Here is a 12,525-nt window from a genome sequence, read left to right on the forward strand (position 1 = left end):
GATGCTTATAAAAATGCGTTGATTATCCCCAATTTAATTTATATAGTTTTGTATTATTGATTTGAATCTTATATAAATCGGAATTAAGGATATATTTTTTAATGGGGAAACAATATGATATTATATATAGACATCAAAAAGAACATAAAAGGGACAACCCCCATGTAGCAGCCGCCAGAAAATGATAATTTTGTTGCAGTGCTATTATTATTATTATTATTTGTAATTATTGTAACCAATAGATGCGAAAGAAATTATTTTTATTTGAAGGGTTAGTGGACATTTAATGATATAACTTTTTTTTTTTAAAAAAAATAATTTTTAATTTTATTCTTTAAAATCTAATTATATTTAACAAGTATACGGTCTTTTAACATAAATATCATAATATGAAAATATAAATTTTATGCCTAGTAATGGTTCAATTTGCGTCTTTGCACGGGTTAAATGTTTTTATTTCTTTCTAAATTGATTTTTTTTTTATTAAAGAAATAGTGAGAATTGAATATTTGAAATCCAAGCATCAGATGAAGAACAAGACCATGACTATTGAAATTTAGACCAAGTAATCTATGGTGAGAATAATAATAGTCTACTATACTTTTTCTTACAAAATCACTCAACTATGATTTATAATCCAAAAATTATTTAACGATAAAAGTTTTATAAAAATTTGTCCTTATTTTGTTTTGTTCTCCGTGTGATGTCCAGACTAAATTCAATTCTCGATCAAAAATTTCACATTGAGAATAAAATAAGTTTTAATAAAGACAATTTCATAGTCACGACATTTGAATCACTGACCTAGTCCTTTAGTACCATCACCCCTTAGCTTGCTTCATATTACTTTGACATCAACAGTATTATTTGTTTTTAACTTTTATTAAATAAAAATTACAGCTTTGCAATACATAATATATTAGACCGAGTTCTTGTAATGACGATATCATTAGTTATTTAGTATATATATACACATTAGTGCCTCAATATTCAATTGTACTCTTAAAAAATCACTAATTCCCACCTGAGGAATGTTAAAAGTGATTAACGATATAATTTTGAATTTAATTTGTAACAACTTGAGAAAATATCATTCTTTTCAAGTCAGAGAAATTCCTCTATTATTTTTTTTTTCGTCTTTATCTCTTTTGATCAATCAATAATTCACTTCTCAAATTCTTCAACTACCATTTTAATGTTTTCTTAGTAGCCGTCTTCTATTTATACAACTAGTCAATCAACTGAGCTACTGAAATCCTCGTTCAGAGATACCTATTTCAAAACTTCTTTTATGAATGAGGATTTCATACTATAACATGAATATAAAAATTTCAATTTTAATCTTAGCTTCATTTCTTGTTTCATCTTATTGTTCAACAATCTTTAGTTTATCATCTGGAGGTTCACTTTCTGCTCCACAAGATTTAATTTCGTCTCGAAATGGAAAATTCACTGCTGGTTTCTACTCTGTTGGTGATAATGCTTATATCTTTGCTATATGGTTTACTAAGCCATTGGCTGATGGAAGCAACACAATTGTTTGGATGGCTAATCGTGATCAACCGATAAACGGACAAAAATCACATCTATCACTGTATAAATCAGGCAATCTTGTACTGATTGACGCGAATCAGATCAATGTTTGGGAGTCTGATACACAATCATCAACTTCCTCTGTTGAGTTAAGGTTGTTGGATAATGGAAATCTTGTTGTTGTAACTTATCAAGGACAAAGGTTATGGCAAAGCTTTGATTCACCAACTGATACACTTCTTCCGGAACAACCACTTACGAAAATCTCAAAGCTTGTATCGCGTAGAAGCTTGACTAATTTCTCCTCTGGATTCTATCAGTTACATTTTAATGAAGATAATGTCCTGCATCTTGTCTTTGATGGAATTGAGATGACAAGTGTGTTCTGGCCAAGCCCGTGGTTAATCGTCTGGGATGCAGGTTAGTAGAGACGGATTCAGAATTTGAATTTGAGTCGTTATATCCTTAGTATGATGTCACTCAACTCATTATTATGTTTCATTTGAGTGTATTGGTTAGTAAGGATGCGATTCGGGATTTAAATTTAGTTGGTTCAATCTTTAGTACAACTCATTTTTTGAAGTTTTTCGGTTTAATTGAACTCATTGCTTGTATACTCCATCCATATCTGCAGGTAGATCCACTTATAATGACAGCAAAACAGCAGTTCTTGATCGTTTTGGGAATTTTACATCGAGTGATAGATTTGGATTCCAATCTGCTGATTATGGTGTGGAATTGCAAAGAAGATTCATCCTTGACGTAGATGGAAACCTTCGATTGTACAGCCTAGATAAGCTGAGCAACATTTGGAAAGTTTCTTGGCAGTTATTTTCAGCAGCCTGTCGGATTCATGGAGTTTGTGGATTGAACAGTTTGTGTTCCTATGATCCTGTCTCCGGAAGAAAATGTTCTTGTGTACCAGGATACAGAATGAAAAATCCTAAAGATTGGTCCTATGGTTGTGAACCAGAATTCGATATCTTTTGCAACGATACAAGCTTGTTGGACTTCATTCCACTTCGCCATGTTGAGTTTTATGGGTATGATATTGCATATTTTCGCAATAAAACATTGCAAGAATGTAAAGATTTGTGCTTGAAACACTGCGATTGTAAAGGTTTTGAATACAAGTATGTTCAGGGTAATGGCACCTATGGTTGTTACCCGAAAACACTTCTGTTCAATGGCTATGTTCAATCTAGTTGGCCTGATTTTGTTTACCTTAAAGTGCCTAAAGCACGACGTGCCTGGCAGGAGCAGTATAAAGGGAACCTTCAATGTGACAATAAAAAGGTGATGTTGGATAGAGCTTATAGAAGGAAAGAACATGGTGGATGGATGAAGCCATTCATTTGGTCAGTTGTTGTAGCTGGAGTCTTTGAGATTCTCTGTGTTCTCACTTACTTTATTAAAACGAGAAAAAGCTCTAATGAAACCACACAAGGCTACCTTCATCTTTCGACAAGATTCAAGAAATTCACCTATGCTGAGCTTAAGAAGGCCACTTCTAATTTCAGTGAAGAGATAGGTCGAGGAGGCGGTGGTATTGTGTACAAAGGGAAGTTATCTGATGACAGAGTTGCAGCTGTAAAGTCTCTCTATGGAGCTAACTATCAAGGAGAAGCAGAATTTCTAGCTGAAGTTAGCACTATAGGCAACGTTAATCACATGAATTTGATTGAAATTTGGGGGTACTGTGCCGAGGGAAAGCACAGGCTTTTAGTTTATGAGTACATGGAGTATGGTTCTTTATCAGATAATTTGAATGCTAACAATCTTGATTGGGAAAAAAGGTTTGAAATCGCGTTGGGAACAGCTAAAGGACTTGCATATTTGCATGAAGAATGCTTGGAATGGGTCTTGCATTGTGATGTAAAGCCTCAGAACATACTTTTAGATTCCAATTACAAGCCAAAAGTTGCTGACTTTGGGCTTTCAAAGATATTTAACAGAGGTGGCTTGGATCATTCAAACTTTTCAACGATAAGAGGGACGAGAGGATACATGGCTCCAGAATGGGTATTCAAGATGCCTATTACATCCAAAGTCGATGTCTATAGCTATGGAATTGTTTTATTAGAGATGATCACAGGTAAGAGTCCGGAAGTTTGTGCTGATGGTGGCTCGGGGGATGATGATTCTATGGGACTAGGACTGTTGGTCACTTGGATTAGAGATAAAATGCGCGAAAACAGTGAAAGAAAATCATGGATTCAACAAATTGTGGATCCTGCATTGAATGGTAAATTCGATTTGGAAAAAATGGAGATCTTATTAGAGTTAGCCTTGCAATGTTCCGAAGAAGACAGAGATGCAAGACCTACCATGTGTGAGGTGGTGGATAAAATGCTTCATCCAGAAAATTTCGAGTTAAAATTAGACATTCTCAAGATATAAAATCTTGCCAAAGTGATATAATACAAGCTTTATATGTAATGTGTCTTGAGTAGCAACTACTTTTGAATTCCAAAATGTAAATCCTTATAAAATGACATAGTTTCTTAACAAAATTGTGCATTATAGCAACTGTCGTGATCTCAAAGCGTGCCATGAGTACATTTACCCTTCAACTTAAGTCTTAGGTTTGAGTCCTCGAGAAATTCATGATAGAAAATGTTTCCCCCACGACGCGAATATAAATTAGTCAGACTAATAAATTCCAACCTTCTATTAGGACCAGACTAACTAATAATGCATGTCAACTTAACCATTTGCTGGTGACCATTATATATATATTCACAAAATAAGTAAATTTTGACTGAGACCTAATTACGTGGCTGCTCATTAGCTGGATAGATTAGCAGTAAATTCAGTTATAAAAAATCTTGTAAGTCTTGATCAACTGTCTCATAGTCAATAATTAAATAAATGAATCTTCATTTCTGTTAGTTGATAATCTATCAAAATCATTTAAATAGTTCCCAATCTGCCCTAGTCTAATCCTAAGGTCCAATTTCTGATCAAAATACTTAATAATCACAAGTGGCTATTTTGTCAATGAATCATTTATTAATTTAGTATTTATGTTTTATATTCTCGTATCTTTGTGTTGTTGAGGTCAAGTCCATTATCGAAACCAAATCCACCAATTCTTTTACGAGCCCAACAGATATATTTGTATTCATTGATACAATTGTATTTGAATGAAAAATGAAAAAATTGTGATTTAATGAAAAATAGAGACTTTTTCGTAAGATTATGTTTTTTGACTAATTCAAAAGGTTGAGATATTTTCAATAAAACACATGAAGCACTTGTTCATATTACTCTTTATTGTTTATATATAGATGAGTTATTTTTTAATAATGAATTTTCTGATCTTTTTATTCAGCATAAATAAGTTTTAGTGTACATTGCTTCCGTTGAATGATGTGTTGACACTGTAATTTTAGGTATCAATATACTGGTGAGTAAGATCTTCCTAGAGGATATAATTTCATTAATCTCCAATATTTGTGTGGGATAATTTTCTTAAGAACATTGTGTGTTCAGTAGACTCGATTTTCTTCTTTAAGAAATATATTTTATGTATTATTAAGTTTCTAAATACTCTTTTAACTATGTTGTTTCTTACCAAGTTTTTAAAAATTGTTGAGTAAGTAGTCTTGTTCGAAAGCCTCGAGCGAAAAGACAAATTAAAAGTAACAAGATTCTGAAAGAAAAAAAGACTTTAAGGCAACTAAAGCTACCAAGTAGATTTAAGTGACTAGTCTTTTTTATCCGAAAGCAAGCATTCTAAGTATTTTAAGTAATACAAATTTATTAACATATTCATTGATACAATTATATTGTTGATACAACATTTTTCCTCATTCTTCCAAATCTTTCTCGTCTCTTTTCTCCTTAAGATTATGAATCATAATGACACAAAATATAACTATTAATTGAGAAAATTTCAGAAATAGCAAATATAATAGACATTATAAGACTATAAAGCTACAACTTGAGCAATTATGCCCTATAGTTGTAGTCTTTTTTGCTATGGAGGTTGTGGTTTGTATATTTCATTTGTCCGTTTGTATATTTTACATTCAAATATACAAATAGGATAAACATATACAAATAGAGGTTGTGATTTGTGCATTACGCACGTTTATATATTTTGGTTACGAATATACAAACAGGTTAAGTATATCAATTTTTGTATACATTTGGAATTATTCAAAATTTCGTTTGCATATTCTGCTTGCCAATATACAAACAAGATAATTTTTTATGATTTTTCATAAATCATGAGCAAATGACTAGAATAAGTATATAAAAGTTTTAGACTTATACAATTATGGATGAATGATACAAATTCTGAATTTGTACAATTGAAAAATCGTATAGCAAAAATTCACAAAACTATAACCACGAATTTAAAGTGTCAAAACAATAGCAATGTGTCATAATATACGCCATTTCATGTAAAAATATCAAAAGGACCGGTTTCTTCCGCATTGTATCCAACTTTTAAATTCTAAATCAACCCAATCCAAGATTCCTTGACCCAGCTCAATCTTCTGATTCCTTTCTGCCAACGGATATCTCAATAAAATTAATGGGCCTAAAATCAAATTATAATAAGAAATCTCAAATACATAAACACATCCACAAAAATATTTATTAATTTAAAATCTTTTTTTTAATTCTTTGATATCATTTGTTTTTAGTGTATATTCTTAAAAAAATATTAAGCGTATGAATTCATATTATTATTTATAAAAGTAAGAGCTAATTCTAGTTAATAAGATGTTAACATATGTTTATCATCATCGCAATGGATATTGACGTAAAATCTTTATCTAATAAAATAAATATTTGAACGGTTACTTTGAAGTTCTAAAATACTCTTGATAATAATAATAATGATAATAATAATAATAAGAAGAAGAAGATAATTCTCTTTCTTTTTTTAAAATATAAATATATTTCTTTTTCTAACATCGATTTGTTTCACATAAACAAATTTAAAATAATAAAATTAATTTATTAAAATATTTTGGGCTTAAAGCTGAATTTTTAGGGGGTCGTTTGGCCGAAACAAGTTATCTCACGATAAATTATCATGAGGTTAGCTATCCTGAAATAACTTATCTCATCACTGTGATATAAATGGCGAGATAAGTTATCACAAACATGACAACCAAACAACATAAATGGAAATCCCACCTTTTAGTTTACTTATTATCATTATCCCTATAAGTTTTTCAAAATTTCTCATTTTGGTGCATCACATTAATGTATCTCGCACATCAAATTAATGTATCTCGCTCATACATTAGCGTATCTCGTGCATCACATTAGTGTATCATGTATAAAATGTAGCTCAGATTAATCATGTATAAAATGTAATGAATCTCACGAAACGCTTATATTATTGTATCTTTTTTAGAGATTTTGTAATTATGAATTTTTTAAGTGACAGATGGTAATTTTACTTTAAAAGTATGTGATTTCTGTAATTTATTCTTTTTTTTATTCCATTCCTATTATTTTTAATCCTCACACCAAACAAGCTTTTAATCCTTTACTAGCCTTACCTTGAGCCACCCTGCTCTCTGCAAATCGAAAGAGGGTTCTGTTTTTGTAGATTTTCATTCATCAGTGGAAACGATGTCGTTTGTTTGGAACTTCAAAAGGTGTATTCAAGATAATAAAGTTTGCAGTATACGTATCAGTTCCAATTGGTCTCATTTACTTGTTGGATAGTAATGTGAGGCAATGTGCATGTGCTAAATGTGGATCAGTATTCCTGGATTTTCTGTGTGATGTAGATTTACACAATGATCATATATTATATCTGAAAGAATTTATAGCATGGCTGGTTTTGTAACTTAAACTTTTTAGCTTTTCTCTTGTTTATTACTCCTTCTGTTTTATCTTTTCACTCGTCCCTTAAGAAGTACATAATAAATTTTAGATTGATGTGGTTTACTCATCCATCTTTAACCAGACTATATCGAGTGACAAGAAATGTTTTCCCATAAATTGGTCATATACAATGCTAACTTAGAATAAGTGAGTAACAAATACCTGATGGTCAAATTAATATGATTGATAACAGATCAAAGATAATTCCAATTGGGGCAAACCTTCAACCTGAAGCACCCTAACAAATAGTGCATAACAACATAAAAGAGTAATAAACAAACTTAGCATGTTTTTTTTGACTAAAACCTAATTAATAGCTGGATAGATCAGCAAACAAATTCAGTAATAATTAAAAATCTTAAAAGCCATGATCAACTGTCTTATAGTCAATAATAAATTAATGATTCTGCATTTCTGTTAGTTGATAACCTAACAAAATCATTCAAATTGTTCTCAAGCTTAGCTCCCAGCTATTTTTTTTTATCAACAAGGCTAGATTCCAATAACATATCCAGTAAAAGAATTGAACGACAATTTATTTGTTCAATATCTCAATCAAATGCCTAATAAATCCTTGTTTCAAGAACGAACCGCGTAAAATTAAACTACAAGTCAATAATTGAAATGTCATTCTCACCAAACTTGTTATATAATCACATAATTTCCCCATGTTCTCGAATGTTCCTTTTCAGAACTAGATTAGGTTCCACTAATATTTTATTTTTATAAAATTGTACTGTGTCTAACACATAATAATAGTGCATCCATCCACTACAACCACAAACAAAAAGGGTAATTTTAACCCACTATAATCAGCAATTGCCTAACCATCCTATCACAAAAACTTAGCAACTTAAGCATGTTTATTGACTAATTAACCCCACTAAACAGCCTGCCATTAGCTGGAATTCAGCAACTAATTAAACAATTTCAGTTATCACAATAAGTCATGCACAACTGTCTCCACATTCAATAATTAATAAGTGAATCTATTTTTGGTGTTCGTTGAAAATCCAAACAAAATATCAATCAAAACTGGACCTACTTAGCTTCTCTCCCAATCTAATCCATAACATTCGAGATCATTTTATCATTTGTGTGTATAAAATTCAATCTTAAACTATTCGATTTATCGGAGTGATGAATGAAACAAACACGTTTATAAAATTCATTAAAAAAAAAAGTATATATGTTAAAATTTCCTAATTCATAGATTAATTTTCATGAGCCTGTTCTTGCAACGCTATCGAAGCGAGATCATCATACGACATTAGACAAGAGAATGAGATTTTTCTCAATTTTTTCATCTTTTCGGGCATTTTTAAATTTAGTTTTCTTCTCTCATCCTCTCATTCATCTGTACATTACTGCAAAATTATTTTTTTTGATTGGAATTCTAAGGAAGTAATTAAGCAATAAAAAAAAGGGGGAGGAAGACTGCTCCGATCTTCCATTGTTTCTTCTCCGGTGTCATTTCGCTGAGCAGCGGCAGCCATTGTTGATGACTATAGAACAGTTCAACAGTAATCATAGATGGATTACTCAATCTTGCTGATGCCAATACGCTTAATGACTGCATTCCTTATTGCATCAGTCTGCATGCAGAGACCATTTTGTTCAAACCCAGACATGTAACTCTTAACTTCCTTTCTAATCATATCTTGCAGAACTGATAAGAACTCTGGAGTAAAAAACTGTTTCTCTCCTGATTTGGGTGCAGCACTAAAATCATAACTTTGATTAGATTGAGCAAGATGACCCATGAAAGCCGATGGTGGACAAGTTACGGGTACGGATGGGGGAATCGGTTTATCAACCGCCGGCAAAGGAGGCGGTGGTAGTGGTGGTGATTTAGGGGACTGGGTTGGCTTTTCGATGGATCCGGATCCGGATCCGGGTAACGAAAGGCAGAGAGATGTTGGTGGGTCGGGTACAGATGGAGGAATTTCGATCTGCTTAACCGGAGGAGGAGGAGGAAGAGGGAAAATCCCGCCGGTACGGGGAACAGGTCTGTAAACATGCGATTGGGGAAAACCCGAAAGACTAGAATCACTCAAGTCGGATCCAGACGGACTACCCGGATTCATAACAGAAGAAAAATTGGTACAGGGACCAACACTAGACGATCTTTTCAAAGGCGGTTGAGGGGTTTCAAAGCTTAAATCTTCGGACATGGAAGGACACTTACGTTTAAGAGTAGAGTTCCAATGGTTCTTTATAGCGTTATCAGTCCGACCCGATAACAAACGGGCAATAGTCGCCCATTTATTACCAAACTTGGCATGAGCCCTGATGATCGTATCATCTTCTTCAGGAGTAAAAGCACGATGTTCCACTTGAGGTGAAAGCTGATTACACCACCGGAGACGACAGGATTTACCAGATCGACCCGGCACCGATTTGCTTATCAAAGTCCAGTTTCTAGGTCCATGTTTCTCAACAAGCGTCTGCAACAACTCGTCCTCTTCAGGACTCCATGGACCTTTGATCCGATCCGAATCTTTTCTCTGCGTAATCGCTGCCATCAAAGGAATAGCAACCGATTAATTAAGAAAAAGGGTATGATAGATATAGAGAAAGCGTGGATAGAGAAGTTTCCGGCGAATATATTTACAAATTAGACGGTGGTGGGAGGCGGAGCCTCGCCTTTACTGAACGAAGACTTGTGGGGGAGAGAAGGGGGGTTTATATACTTGAACAAGGAAAAAGGATAGGGATGACCGGTTGAGAAGGTGAAAATGACCGGTTAATCAAAAGCAAAGGCAGTTACACTTATACAGCTGGCAAACACACGCGTCAGGAAATGAAACGTTCGATGTAGACACCTATTTAAATCCACACTTCTAAAATCTCGGAAATTTTTAGATATTTAGGGAATATAGTTGGTTTTATATACGCATTATATGTCATTTAATTTAACCTTATATCTATTAAAATGTGTAACAGAGTAAGTAATACATTTGAAATGTTTAGTTAACCATTGACGTTAAGTTATGAATTATATATATGTATTATGTTTCATATCCATAATTCATTTCATTTTATATATATATATATATATATATATTATATATATATTATGTTTTAAACATGTTTATTCTCAATATTAATTATTTCTCTTAGATTTTGTATCGATTATTTAAAATATTAAGGTAAATATTGTAAGATGGACATGTAAAAACTAAAATAAACGAACTATTTTGGTTAAATTATTTTATGGAAAAATAAAAAATTTAAATTCACCGACCGTTTTTGGAAGTTAATAATAATAAATTTATTTATTTATTTTTGAGAAGTGTACGTACGGTTATAAGGGAAGTGAATGGGCTTTGACTAAAAGACAGGCTGTAGAGCATTTTCATGGGCTTTGATATTTTCTTACTTTTAATTCCATTTTTTTTTTAAAAATTAATTTTTTAAAATTTGAGTGGTGATGAGCTGGCAGTAAACGACAAATAACTGTAGCAGACTACTGTGATTAAGCCAGGCTGTAAAACCTGACCCATCGTAACGGCCATCGTGCCCACCGACACGTGGCAGTCAGAAGCGGCCAGTTTGAACTGCCGTAACCGACTTTAACGTTTTCTGTGATTTAAATTAATTTAAGTAGATCGGATTAGATATTAAGAAATTAATTAGTGGTTGATTACTGTTTGTTACCTAGATTTACGATAAAAACATGTCACGCAACTTATATGATAACCGAAAGTTTGTTTCTCCACTTTGCCTAATCAATGAGCGGATTTATAGACCAAATTTCAACAATATTGCTTCTAACTGTGAATATTAATCTACTAAAAATATAATATCTCCTTTTATTTTTTATCCGTTTCATATTATTGTTATTTTAAAAATAAGTAAGAGCGATGATAATCGAAATATTCTTTCTTATTCCGTTCCTATCATACCCCTACAAAGTTGCGTAAGAATAGTGAGCTAAATTGTTGTCAATAAAACAAATAATCTGTTGAGCTAAATTTAGTATTCAATGAAAAAGTCAGAATATTAAAGAAAATTGTTATTATAAATATTTATTATTTGATTAGAGTGATAATCTTTTTCTTTAATTCATGTTTTCTACCTTATTTTCTTTGAGTTGCTAATCTAGTTTACAGGAAGTTGACCAATATATCAACACGTTCTTTCTTATAAAGGTACAGCAAACCATCTTTTATCTTGTAAGATTAATTTAATTTAATTTGACATCAAAAATGAATCAAATCAACTTTACAAAGAAACAAAAAAGACATATATCACGAGAGATATGAAGTTATTTGTTTTTAACTTTTTTTCTTTTGAATTTCTACGGAAAATTAAATCATAAGAATTTTGATAGATATTTTCAAAAAATTGTAACGGATGATAATTTTTCTAGAGTTTTCTAGTTAAACTTTAACTTTTTAAAAATTTAGTTAAATTTTTTTTGCGTGAAATAAAAATATGACAATTAAAAAAATAAAAGGGTAAAAACAAGAAAAATCATTTGTGTTTAATTAAGTGGTTATCACTATTAGCAATGTGTTTTAAATGTAGGAAATGAGAACCACAAAATGAATGAAGGCAACTCATATCATCTTCATGCAATGAATATGGGACCCTTTGTCGTTTACGAATGTACCTTTGCCCAATACATGTCTAACAAATGTTTGGTTAAGCCACCTATTATAATAAATAAATTCCCATTACACAAATTAATAATTTGGTCCCTAAATTATGAATAAATGTTGTTTTGATTCTCGTGATGTATAAAAAATAATAATAATATATTTAATCTTGAACCAATTCAAATGCATAAATTTGATAGGTAGAAAATAAGCAATCAGAATCAAAATATATGTCGCCTGTTATTTAAATAGCTTCTCAAAAAATAAAATTAATCCATTGAAATAGCTCCCTCCTTTTTGCCCTAAAAATCTAACAAGGAGATAATATTTGAACCAAAAAGGTAACATAATGTAAATTGACCTATTTAAAAATGGCCCTCTTAATCCCTTTTATTTATATTTCCTTTAACTATAAGCCTATGACCATTACAATGAGTTCGATTTGTGTTTATAGGATATTCGTTGATTAATTGAATTATTAAACTAAATAGATTTTTATTTTTATTTCGTAATTCTCTTTCTTATTATT

At 31.6% G+C, this 12,525-nt stretch overlaps 2 protein-coding genes across 2 annotated transcripts; one reads left to right on the forward strand and one right to left on the reverse strand.

Annotated features, from left to right (window-relative positions):
• The first annotated feature begins 996 nt into the window (after positions 1–996).
• LOC101244281 (protein kinase superfamily protein) lies at positions 997–4,040 on the forward strand. The gene is given in 2 exon segments (NM_001347069.1): positions 997–1,953; positions 2,168–4,040. Coding segments are annotated over 2 exon segments (2,424 nt in total). The 5' UTR covers positions 997–1,295; the 3' UTR covers positions 3,934–4,040.
• A 4,540-nt stretch (positions 4,041–8,580) lies between these two features.
• LOC101244577 (transcription factor MYB44) lies at positions 8,581–10,282 on the reverse strand. The gene has a single exon (XM_004238075.5). It carries the CDS (start codon positions 9,915–9,917, stop codon positions 8,931–8,933), a length of 987 nt encoding a protein of 328 aa, XP_004238123.1. The 5' UTR covers positions 9,918–10,282; the 3' UTR covers positions 8,581–8,930.
• Positions 10,283–12,525: the final 2,243 nt, after the last annotated feature.

The sequence above is a fragment of the Solanum lycopersicum genome, chromosome 4 (assembly GCF_036512215.1).
Source record: "Solanum lycopersicum chromosome 4, SLM_r2.1".
Lineage (NCBI taxonomy): Eukaryota > Viridiplantae > Streptophyta > Magnoliopsida > Solanales > Solanaceae > Solanum > Solanum lycopersicum.

Coding starts and splice junctions, on each gene's coding strand:
- LOC101244577 (XM_004238075.5), bottom strand. CDS start 9,917: ATGGCAGCGATTACGCAGAGAAAAGATTCGGATCGGATCAAAGGTCCA.